The sequence below is a fragment of the Desmodus rotundus genome, chromosome 2 (genome assembly GCF_022682495.2).
Source record: "Desmodus rotundus isolate HL8 chromosome 2, HLdesRot8A.1, whole genome shotgun sequence".
NCBI lineage: Eukaryota > Metazoa > Chordata > Mammalia > Chiroptera > Phyllostomidae > Desmodus > Desmodus rotundus.
Genome location: NC_071388.1, coordinates 105,736,746 through 105,749,570, shown reverse-complemented (window position 1 = coordinate 105,749,570; position 12,825 = coordinate 105,736,746). Strand labels below are relative to the sequence as shown.

Sequence of the window (12,825 nt, the reverse complement as noted above, 5' to 3'; positions counted from 1 at the left end):
CTGACCCCTCATAATCCAGATCTCATTTACTAGATAGAACCTGTTTATCTATATTCCCTCTCTTGATATCATACAGAATCACAGTTTTAAGTACCATCTCTACAACAAGAAAGTCTCCAAATATGTATCTGTAACAGAGCCCTCTCACCATGAGTGCCAGACCTGCATATCTAACAAAGAAATTTTTAAATGAAAAAAATAAAAAACCATGAAAAAAGGCAAAGAAAGCCAAACTGGAAAAATATTTATTACATGTACAATAGACAAAGAGTTAATTTCTATCATATCCAAATAGGTCTTACACATCAATAAAAAACAGATCAATAACCAAGAGAAAAATGGGAAAAGATATAGAGAAAATCAAAAAAAGCAATAAAACATGTTATATCTCTCTCAAAATTAAATGCAAATTAAAATAAAATGGTACCATTTTCATCTGTCACATTGACAAAGATTTAAAATTTTGATAAAATACATTTGTCACATGAATAAACTGGTGAAACTTTTTTTTTGATAAAACTCTGTACTTGTTCTGAGACTTATTTTAATTTCTGGGTATTTGTATTATGACATACTACTCCAGTGCTAAGAAATATATGTATGTCCTCTAAATCATTTTTTTATAAAAATAAAACATTAAACATAACCTAAATGTGTTAAATTACTTAAATAATCATATACATGTATTGAATATTAAGTCACTGAAAAAAATAAATTGTACTGATATGGAAACTACCCAGGACAGACTGTTAAACATGAAAGAAAATCAAGTTACAGATTGTTGATAAGTAATATGATCTCATTGTTTGGTGGAGCAAACATACACAGAAAACTTCTCAAAGTACCTATAATAATCTGTTGAGAGGGTATGCTCTGTACACTGTGAAATTTTTATCATGAATTTGTATTACTTTGATAATAAAAATGACAGTTAAAAAAATAAGAGTTTTCAAAGTCTACAAATTTCTTACTCCAAAATCTACAAATTTCTTACTAGAAGATAATATGTAAAGCAAGTAATGACTATATTCATTCTTACCTGAATGGCGTAAGCAGCTGAATCTTGAGCTCGGCTGTTATCTGCATATGCAAGGTAAGCTCTTGTTAATTCCATGAATAATCCATAGGCAAAGCTTGGATCTTCTACTCCAGTCTCAAGAAAAACAAGAAAAAATTCAAGGATAATTTGTATAAAATTTTCTAAAGTGTACGGTCTTCCATGGTGAATTTAACTTAGGAAAGGAAAGAATAGTAAGGTTCAAACTAAGTTAGGTACCATAGCTAAAATATAATCTCTAGCTAAGAAGCTAAATCTAAGGCTTCTAAGGCTCTTTATAAGGTATAGTAGAATCATTAAACTTTACATAACTTCAACAATTTGTCTTTTTTGTTTTTTAACCCTTAGGGAAGAGAATTGTATATATGTCCTTTCCTAAACTGCATTCTGTGGAAGTCTGGTCACTTGAGAAGCTCTAAGAAATAATTTTAACACAACTTTCTGTTAGATATTGATAATGCACACCAATATATTAAAAGTTTAATTTTGTTTTAAAGGACTTCCCAAAGTCATTTAACCACAGAAATTTTTTTATACACAGACTATTAGAATACCCTGAGAAATTAGTTTCCCATGGAAATACTTAGCAATAGTATTTAAATAGTAATATTTAAATAGTTAATTAAGTTTTAAGTATTTGTCAAAATTAGATTAGGAAGTTTATTTAAAAGAACACAGCACACCAGAGTGGGCTCAAACTTTGTTACTGGCTTAAGAACTTTGTAATACCATTAGGGAATAAATTCAGAAGTTACATAAATTGTCTAGTTTAGATCAACTTCCACTAAAGATAAACTGAAGAGTTCTTTATAAATGGAATATAGAAACCCTAGGAGAACAGAGAACTCTTTTTGTCACTCCAAATTACTATTACTTACCACAAACGTAAAATCTTTTCCTTGGGTTTCAGTTGTTGAGAAATCGAGTCGACCGGGATCTATTGCCCCCAATTCCCCTAAACATTCCCCACAGAGCAACCGAGCATGACAATTTGCATCTTGGCAACCTTTCAAAAGCACTGTCACCAGCTGTGAGATAACAGGTTCCACTGTTTCACTATCTGTTGCATATTTTATTAGTTTTTCCTAAAATAAAAAAAGAGAAAGACAGTGTATACATAGCTTCTACAAGCTAGCATATTTTCTTAACTAGAAAACTTAAAAATATTAAGGGACATCTGACATAAATATGACAAAATTAAATTCCCATAGCTGCAGGCTTTTCAGCTAGTTTTTGATAAGTTCACATAATACAGTTCACAATATGTTCCATGGTATTAGAATGATTAAATGTGTTTGAAAGTTTTAATCATTAACCCATTAAACAAAGAGTTACTGAATATTATTACATCAGCATTAAAAAAATAAGTAAGAAATAGTTCTTATGCCGACTTCACAATCTAATGGGAACGTAGACAGTTAACAAATTTAGAAAAATAGGAGAGACTATTCTCAAGCCAATTAAGACTTAGATATTATACTTGTGTGACCACTTTAGAACTACATTTATTTAATTTTCTTTCTAGCAAAAGCAAAGCACATATGAGCATCTGAAATTCTATGTTAAAACTGTGATTCAAATTAGAGTAATACATTTCAAAAGAAAAATAAAAAGACATTTTATCTCATCCAAAATCTTCAACATGCAATCACTTGTTAAGGTTAATTCAGACATAAATACAGAAAAAGAGAAACCAGTAGTCAATAGATAGTTGAACTAATATTTAAAAATTAGACATTAATTCACTTGCTAAAATTAGAAAACAGTAAGAAAAAGAACACTTTAGTTGGCAAAGATAAATGCAATTTATACTCAATACAAATTATGAAACACTAAAATGAAAGGTCATTTAAAATATAAACAATGGAATACTACACAGCCATAAGAAAAGATGAAATACTGCCATTTGCATTCATGCTAAGCAAAATAAGTGATACAGAAAAAGTCAAGAACCATTTGATTTCACTCATATGTGGGATATAAAACTGAAAGCAACAAATTTACAAACAAAAACTCATAGACACAAACAACAATATTGTGGTTACCAAAGGAAAGGGGGACAGGATTAGTAAGGGATATGGGGGTAAAATATACGGTGACTGAAGGAGATTTAATTTAGAATTTCTTAAATGAGTATATGTTCAATGCATCTATTTAGACAGGTTTTTTTTAACATATAGACCCAATTCTATGATTTTCCAAATGTTTAGTAAGTTGTCAAAACGAATCCACGTTTGCTCCAGTTATTTGAAATGTCACTTTTATCATATGCTGAAAGTCCATATATACCTGGTTCCATTTCTAGACTTTCTATTCTCTCCTACTGATTTGTTTATTTCTTCACCAGGATCACACTGTTGTAATGATGGAGGCTATAGAGTATGTTAATGTCTGGTAGGGCTACTGAACACTCGTAGTTGCCTCTTTTTTGCCCCAGAGTTTCCCTAGCTATTTTTACTTTTTTGTTTTTTCATATGAACATTAGTATAAAATTGTTTTAGTTTAAAAAAAGTACTTGATCTTTCTTTGGGATGGCATTTGATTTATCAATTAACTCAGGGAGAATTAAAATCTTTATAATATTGAGTATAACTATCCAAGAAACAAGTCATTTGTTTAAACTTATTACATTTTTGTGCCTTTCAGGGGTGTTTCAAAGTTTCCCTCTTATTGGTTTACACATTTATTGTTACACTTATTCCTAAGTATATTACCTTTCGCAGTTACTATTGGAAATTGGGTTTTCCAACAAGTCTTCTACCTAATTATTGCTTGCTATATGATTGTTGATTTTTATATCCTCCTACTGAATTAGTTTGTTGTCTGAAACAGTTATATTATAAATTCTCTACAGTTTTCCAAGTATATCAGTATATTATCTGCAAACAGAGTTTTACATCTTTTCCAGTTCTTAATGCCTCTGTTGCTTTCCTCTTGTCTAAATTTATTGGCCAGCACTTCCAACTGAATGTTAAATTGTAGTAGAGTTAGTGAGCAAACTTGATTTTAGTAGGAATTTATCACATTTCACCATTAAGTGTGTGTGTGTGTGTGTGTGTGTGTATACATATATACACATAATAGATGTGTATAGCATACATTTATAATATATTGAACTAGTGTCTATCAATTCCTATTTTCTCAAGTATTTTTATCTGAAGTGGATGTTATAGTGTCAGGCTGTTTCAGAATCTGTGGAAATAACAGTATGATTTTCTCCTTTGATATATTAATATTAATACAGTAAATTATATTAACAGATTGCCAAATATGAACCATTCTTGCAATCCTGGAATAAATTACAATTGTTTGTGGGTATTTTCTTAATATAAAACTGAATTCTATTGATAATATTTCATTTCATTTTTGCTTTGATATTTGTAAGTAATAATGATCTTTAATTCTATATTATGCTATCTTTATGAGGTTTAGTGAAACTTACACAATTGTCTTCTAAAAAAATTATAAGTTTTCCTAAATTGTTCTAGAAAATGCTCTAGAACAATTTAAATAGCACTGGGACTATCCAGTTTTTAAAGATTTGGTAAAAATCCCCCTGTAAAACCACTGGGCATGGTGCTTTCCTCTACTTGCAGTTCTTTTGTAATATTCTCTGTTTCTTTACAGAAATTAGTCTTTTACGCATTCTATTTCTACGGGAGTTAATTTTGATAAATTATATTTCCCAGGAAAAATATCCAGGTTTACCAAGGTATTTGTATGAAGGGTACAAAATAGTTTCTGTGATTTTTAAAAAATATTTCCTTTGTTGCAATGTTTATTTGTCTCGTCATTTCCTCTTTGCACATTTGTGATTTCTGCTTTTTGTTCTTCTTTAGGTTAGAGATTTACCTATTTTTATTTATTAGAATAAAAGAACCAGTATTTTTATTTATTAATTTGTGCCATTTTTGTCTTTTCTACATCATTAATTTTGGCTTTTATTTTTTATTACTCCCTTCCTGTGCTATCATTTCTTAAATAAACAGCTTTATTGAAATATAATTCACATACCATAAATTCACTCCTTTGAAGTATAAAACCCAGTTATCATTAGTATATTCACAATGTTTAAAATATTTACAATTACAACCATTACTTCTATTTAACTCCAGAACACTTCCATCTTCAGTTTTCTTCTTAGCAATTTAAAATAAATTTATCCAGGTACATATTGATACTAAATTAAATTAACCCTCACTTAAAAAGTATATCCCTTAACAATCCATGGCCATTATATCTTATTCAGACTACTGAAAGTGACTACAAGTGCATTTATCGTCGTACACTGCCTAGTTACTCTGTTAGCACCAGGGATTTATAGGAAGGCTTGTCAGAGAATTATCAGATGGGTTCTGTCTTTTACGACACAGGTAGGAAAAGTGTGGCAGCTGTAGCTTTTTCCTAAGAGTATAAGAAATCTTGAGTTCTCAAATTTAATCATTTATATCTAAGAGGTGATGATTAGTATGAAGTTTCATTAGTTAGACCATGACCATGTCACCTGCTTAGAAATAATCTAAACTAGAAAATCTGTTTGCTAAGAGAAGAGATCCTTTGCTATTCATACATACTTACATTAAATTAAAAAGCTTGAGGCCCACTGACATATTAGACCTATCAAAGGCCATGTAGTTCAGTATTTTTTTATTACCACTTCTGAAAAACATGTTACAACTATTACCTACCAGAAATGTCATGTTCTAAAATTCTAAAATTATGTTCAGCAATAGATCTGATTTAAAACCATTTTCAGACAAGAGTCTGCGCACTCACTGTCCACATCCATGCCTGCCTCTGTCCATCTCACACACACAGTTCTTTGGGCACATCTTGTCCTGTCATCTTGTTCTTGTAGGTCACATTTTTTAGCTGTACAATTTACTTTGCCTGTTTTCCAATTAGGTAGATTTCCACTAAAACAAAACTCCTCTAAATCCCCTCAAATCAACTAATCTGACCATAATTTTGCTTTTGACATAAAAGATGAAGTTTTGTGAGTGACACCAAATGCATATTTAAACATCATTTCATTAGTTTTGATTTGATGTTCTTTTGCCTTTTGTAATCAGAAGTAGTAAGTCTTCTAGGCAACTGCTTATTTCAACTAAAGCTGTTATATGAAAAACATAGGTAAGAAAGGCGTGCCAGAAAGTACAAATAAGTAACCATTAGTTCCTCCATTAAGGTAATATTCATGTAAGGGTACAAGAGTGATCATGAAGGAGAAGATTGCTTTCTCCACAAGATGGCCCTTGATTACATCCTATGTGAGATGCCTCCCTGACTCTGTGGCAGAAGGTAAGCCCCACCTCTTTGTGAATTTTATTTTATGCACACTGGTAGGCAACCAAATGAATTCTTCAGCCCCAAAAGAAGAAAATTTGCCTGCACAGAATAATGAAATATGATCTCTCCCTTCTGCTAAATATTACAACTTGAAGAGAATAAATTCTTAATCTAAATTCTGCAAGTGGAAAAGTAAAATCGATTTAAGTCATTAACAAATAGAGTGATTTTAAGGTTTCAAACTTCACTACAGCAGAGGCTGAAATAAAGTTTAAATGTATCATTTTAGTCATTGAAGAAATGAGCATTTTGTTACACCTTAAAAAATGGTTTTTAAGAAAAAATGTTATTCTAGCCTGGTAAAGCCAGCTATGCAATACACATTGACTATATCTAGAAAGAGCCTATTTAAATGCCATGTAATTTTAATTTTCAATAAATAAATGATATCTGTCTTAGAATTCCTGTGCAAAGAGAAATGAAAATGTAGTTAAACACGCATAGATAGACAGCTTGACATACAAGTGTAGACATGTTGACATGACTAAAACCAGTCAGCTTAAAGGTAATCATTTCGTCTAAGAGTTAAAATTGAAGTTAGTTTTAAAATAATGATCTGAAGAATAAAAAAGCAGAAAAATCTGTATTATCATTCTATGAGTTAAAAACTGATTGTTTCGTTCTGGCCAGATAGCTCAGTTGGTTAGAGCGTCGACCAGATATGCCAAGGTTGCAGGTTCAATCTCAGGTCAGGGCACAAACAAGCAGCAACAGATGAATGCATAATTCATCAAGTAGAACAACAAATCAATGCCTCCCTCTGTCTCTTTCTCCCTTCCTCTCCCTCTCTAAAATCAATAAATTTAAAAAAACTTTTTAACTGATTGCTTCTATCATTATTTAGACCACGATTGTTTTAAAGTACATGTAAGATTACCTAATTAGACTCAACTTAGCAATGTGGACCTGAACTATTTGATGATTTCAGTTTAACAAAAATGAAGAAAACGACCTCTGAGCAGCTTCATCCCAGAACTTGCACTTTCCTTGCTGTTGGTGTGGAAGCATTTAGGTGAAACCAATGAATGCATGGACCTGTCCAGCTCTGCTGAATGAAGGCAGACGCAGAGTAAATCTAGCCAAATGAGGAGCCAGAGAAATGTGAATATACCAAAGTAGCTCAGCCTCCAACCTAACTTGTATTAATCAACATACAGATATTCATATTATAATTGTCCTTTGTTACATAGGATATCAACTAGATTGAGGAATATTATCATTTGCAATGACTGTATTGGTTTAGAATATAGGATTTTACTATTCTAAAACATTTCAATAAAATGCTACTTCTTTCAAAAAAAAAAAAAAACAGCTAGGGGTTAACTATGGAACCCAGGTAGAAGTTTGGGGCAAGGGGTAAGCAGAGTAGTTTCAATGTAGTATAGGGCAGAGAATGAGGCTGTAACACTAATAATGTAGAACCACAGTTAGAATGGCAAAAAATCATACATTCGGGGAGATTCAAGGCTCCTCACATGTGGTAGGATCATCTCCACACTGGCTCCTCCCCAAATTGGTTATACAAGCTCAATGACCCAGAAGCAGGTACTCACTACCATCGTGTATATCTTTTGTCCTAAGTATATGCTTCCTTCTATCATGAAAACAAACATAACACTAACTCATGAGGGTCTTAGACTCTCACATCCTATTATATAGGTTCTTGATATGCAAAAATGAATACCTCAGATTTTTCAATTTTATAGATTTATAGTGATCTGGTCTTTTAAATTCAGTTCTCACTGCTATCAAGATAAGGGATAATCTACATCATATTCACAAAGAAAGAATAAAGTTCACTGATCCCATGAAAAAGTAAACTTAAAAATTTAGCTTCAACAAAACTAGTAAATTCAGTTAAAATATAAAATGGCAAAAGTACTAAAATTTTATGTAATGTATGTGTAAGAAAGTACATGAGAAGAATCACATAAACTGCTGCTGTTCAAACACATACACTCTTACTCAGGAAGATACAGGACCCAAAATATAACCATCAATCATGACCCTTCAAAGACATCAAAGAAAACAAGAACAAACAAACAAAAAAACCTATAAATCACTGATATTCAGACTCAAAGGCATGGACTACTGATTCTAAGTCAGATCTAATAATCTAGGTAAAATGATAATCATTTCTTTCATTGAACCTACTGAGTCTCAAGCAAATACACTAATCTGTCATCTTGTCTTTAAACTTCCAAACTTTCTTTTCTATAGCTTTTTTGTTATATTTTAGTATACCTGATTTTTATACAAGGTTTCCTTCAAGCTTGTTAGAGCATGCATACGAACATCCACATTTTCATGCTGAATTGCTTTCATAGATAGCTGAAGAGTTGTCTGAAGATCAGTGCTCTCAGAGGTTTCCTATATAAAGAGCACAGAGAGATACACCTAATTAATTAACTTCAGGAACCATTTGGAAGGCCTAGAATCCCTCTAGAGTTATCATTAAAGTAATTAAATTATACCCTTATTAAAAGCAGTTTTAAAATATAATTTCCATCTCTCCCCTAGTATAGTTATAGGTCATTTTTAGTAATTCTCAGGGAAAGGGATTTCATTTTAAAATCTTTAGAGCTGGAAAAATACATTTTTCCAACTAAATAAGAATTTACTTATCTAAAAGAAATCATTCTTGGCAAGAAACACAAGTTTCCCTTAACTTACAGAAGGCTACATAGCCTTGAACCAGGTCTACAGATTATGCACATAATTCACCTCTTCCTTACTTGACCACTTATTTTCTTATGATGAATTACCCATTAAAGACATATGGTCTTCAGAATAAATCATGGGGTCTGTAGTAAATAGCTTTGCTACTCTGACCCAAGGTCAGATACCCTACTTGCTGCCCTAAAATTCTATAGAACCACCATTAATATTTTCATAATTTCAGAGTTCACTGGACTTCAAGATGATGGAACTATATAGATTATTCCCCTTCGGTCAGACCTGAATTTCCATACCATAGTTTATAGCACAACATAATTAGAATCATCCCACAGCTTTTCCTTCTTTACTCAGGGCATGCAGTTATGGTAGCTTCTTGTTTGGGGGACTATAAGTACGACATTATTGACCTGGGTAGTCAAGGCGCAAGAAATGTATTTTTTGTTCTGTGTTCTATCTAATGCTATTACATCTTTGATATAAAGGCTAAAACTTCCTTCTAAAAATCATGGATTCGTGATAGGATTATCTAGTCACCAGAAATTAGCCACCAGAATATTGACTATAGCCCTGGCTGCACAGTTCAGTTGGTTGGAGCGTTGTCCCACACACCAAAAGGTTGCGAGTTCAATCCCTGGTCAGGGCACATACTAGGCTGTGGGTTTGATCCCTGGTCAGGAAGTGTACAGGAGACAACTAATCGATGTTTCTCTCTCACATTAAAGTTTCTCTCTCTCTCTGCCTTTCTCTCTAAAACCAATAAATGTATTCTTGGGTGAGGATTAAAAAAAAAAAAAAGAAGGACTATATTCTCCCTAGTTATGATTCTAAAGAATCTCTTTCAGTGTATGGAACTTGGGAACAATTTCATATCAATGATCTCCTAAACCATAAATAAAAAATTAAATACCTTTCTGTATTCCTGCAGAACTGCTTTTATCTTTTTTAATTCTAGATGATCAGGTAAAAAATATATTTCATGAAGAAAATCTTGTACAGCATCCCTAATAGTCAGTTGGAAGAAAAAGAGTTATTTGCAAAGAGAATGCACACTAAAAATATATAAAGCAGAGGCTGAAACTACAGCCAACTTAATACACATTTAAAAGTACTGGTTAATTATTGACATTGAAAGTGTTCTTCCTAACAATGTCTAGGATGTTCAGCTAATTAATAGTGGCAAATAATCACACCTAAGAAAATAACCCTGTGGCAGTCTGTTACACTAGTAGCTATAAATAAACTGCACTTCTTGGTACACACATCCATGTACATTCACTTGATCTTTAATTCGTGCTTGGTGTATGACCTGCGTTAACAAAATATGGCAAAAGAGATGCTGTGCCAGTTTGGAGCCTAAATGTTAAAAAAAGTGTGACAACTTCTGGCTAGTTTTGTGCTCATAAGAATCCTGAGTCACCACATAAAAAGTCTGGCCACCAACAAGAACAGGTTACATGCACATGGAGAGGGTACATGGAAAGAGAGGCTCTGAGATTACATGGAAAAGGGGAGAAGTCCAGCCAAGCCTACAAGGAGGCTGACTGCAGTCATACCAATGCCAAGGAATCAACCAACTGAACACAGCACAGACTGCAAATTTACGAGTAAGTAAAAGTGCTCATCCTTTTAAGACATTATGTTTTGGAGTGTTTTGTGATGCAGCAATGGAGACACAAGCCAACTCCAAAACAAATTCTCCTAAAGAATTTTAGAGGGAGAACTAAGATGGCAGTAAAGGTAGACACACTGCACCTCCTCGCACAACCAGAACTGGCAGAAAATAGAACGGCAAGGAAGTCCGACACCAAGGAGATAAAAAATAAACATTCATCCACACTGGTAGGAGGTGGGGAGACGGCAGCCGGGGCGGAGAGGACTTGTGTTGCTGTGGTGGGACCGAGACTGGCGGTGTGTGGGACCAACGGGGCAGGCAGTCTGACCACTAGCAGACCCTGCGGCCCTAAATCGCACACAGATAAACCGAGAGGGCCGGACTCAGAGTGGCGGAGAATGGGGCAGGCAGAGCGGCAGGTAGCACCCGTGGCCCCACTTTCATGCATAGATAAACCGGGAGGAACGGCGGGGAGTGAAGCAGACTGTGCAACCCAGGGCTCCAGCACGGGGAAAGTAAAGCCCCAAATCTCTGAGTGAAAACACCCGTGGGGGTTGGGGCAGCAGCAGGAGAGACTCCCAGCCTCACAGGAGAGGTCGTTGGAGAGACCCACAGGGGCCTAGAGGGTACACAAGCCCACCCACTCAGGAACCAGCACCAGAGGGGCCCAATTTGATTGTGGGTAGCAGAAGGAGTGACTGAAATCCGGGGGAGAGTGGAGTGGATACCATTACTCCCTCTCATCCCCTCCCCCACATACAGCGTCACAGCACAGCGACCAGCGTTACCCCGCCCTGGGGAACACCTAAGGCTCCGCCCCTTTAAGTAACAGACGCACCAAGACAAAAAAAAAAAACCAAAACGGCCTGAACGACAGAACACTTCAAAGCTCCAGAAATAGTTCAACTAAGAAGCGAACAGATAGCCAACCTATCAGATGCACAGTTCAAAACACTGGTAATCAAAGAAGCTCACAGAATTGGTTGAATTTGTTCGAAAAGTAGATGAAAAAATGAAGCCTATGCTAAGAGAGACAAAGGAAAACATACAGGGAACCAATAGTGAGGCGAAGGAAACTGGGACTCAAATCAATGGTGTGGACCAGAAGGAAGAAAGAAACATCCAACCAGAAAAGAATGAAGAAACAAGAATTCGGAAAAATGAGGAGAGGCTTAGGAACCTCCAGGACATCTTGAAACGTTCCGACATCCGAATTATAGGGGTGCCAGAAGGAGAAGAGGAGGAACAAAAAATTGAAAACTTATTTGAACAAATAATGAAGGAGAACTTCCCCAGTCTGGCAAAGGAAATAGACTTCCAGGAAGTCCAGGAAGCTCAGAGAGTCCCAAAGAAGCTGGACTCAAGGAGGAACACACCAAGGCACATCATCATTACATTCCCCAAGATGAAACAGAAGAAGAGAACCTTAGAAGCAGTAAGACAAAAGGACACAGTTACCTACAAAGGGGTTCCCATAAGACTGTCAGCTAATTTCTCCAAAGAGACCTTACAGGCAAGAAAGGGCTGGCAAGAAGTATTCCAAGTCATGAAAGGCAAGGACCTACATCCAAGATTGCTCTATCCAGCAAAGCTATCATTGAGAATGGAACGGCAGATAAAGTGCTTCTCAGATAAGGTCAAGTTCAAGGAGTTCATCATCACCAAGCCATTATTATATGAAATGTAAAAGGGAGTTACCTAAGAAAAAGAAGATAAAAAATAGGAACAGTAAGAATGACAGCAAACTCACAGTTATTAACAACCACACCTAAAACAAAAACAAAAGAAAACTAGGCAAACAACTAGAACAGGAACAGAACCATAGAGATGGAGATCACATGGAGGGTTGTCAGTAGGGGAGTAGGAGGGGGAGAGGGGGGGAAAGTACAGAGAATAAGGAGCATAAATGATAGGTGGAAAATAGACAGGGGGAGGGTAAGAATAGTGTAGGAAGTGTAGAAGCCAAAGAACTTGTAAGTATGACCCATGGACATGAACTATAGGGGGGGAATATGGGAAGGAGGGGGTGGGCAGTATGGAGTGGAGTGAGTGGGGGGGAAATGGGACAACTGTAATAGCATAATCAATAAATATATTTAAAAAAAAAGAATTTTAGAGAAAAAGTCAA

At 34.7% G+C, this 12,825-nt stretch overlaps 1 protein-coding gene across 4 annotated transcripts in view; it reads right to left on the bottom strand.

The window, feature by feature from the left end:
- Window positions 1–12,825, bottom strand: part of ATR (ATR serine/threonine kinase) — a 134,575-nt gene that overhangs the window by 67,066 nt on the left and 54,684 nt on the right. For all 4 annotated transcript variants that reach the window (XM_053918513.1, XM_053918511.1, XM_053918510.2 and 1 more), the window contains 4 exons: window positions 9,993–10,086; window positions 8,651–8,776; window positions 1,936–2,142; window positions 1,040–1,153 (listed from right to left, as the gene is read on the bottom strand). In XM_053918513.1, the coding sequence (XP_053774488.1) occupies window positions 1,040–1,153; window positions 1,936–2,142; window positions 8,651–8,776; window positions 9,993–10,086 (541 nt within the window). The remainder of the gene's footprint in view (window positions 1–1,039; window positions 1,154–1,935; window positions 2,143–8,650; window positions 8,777–9,992; window positions 10,087–12,825) is intronic.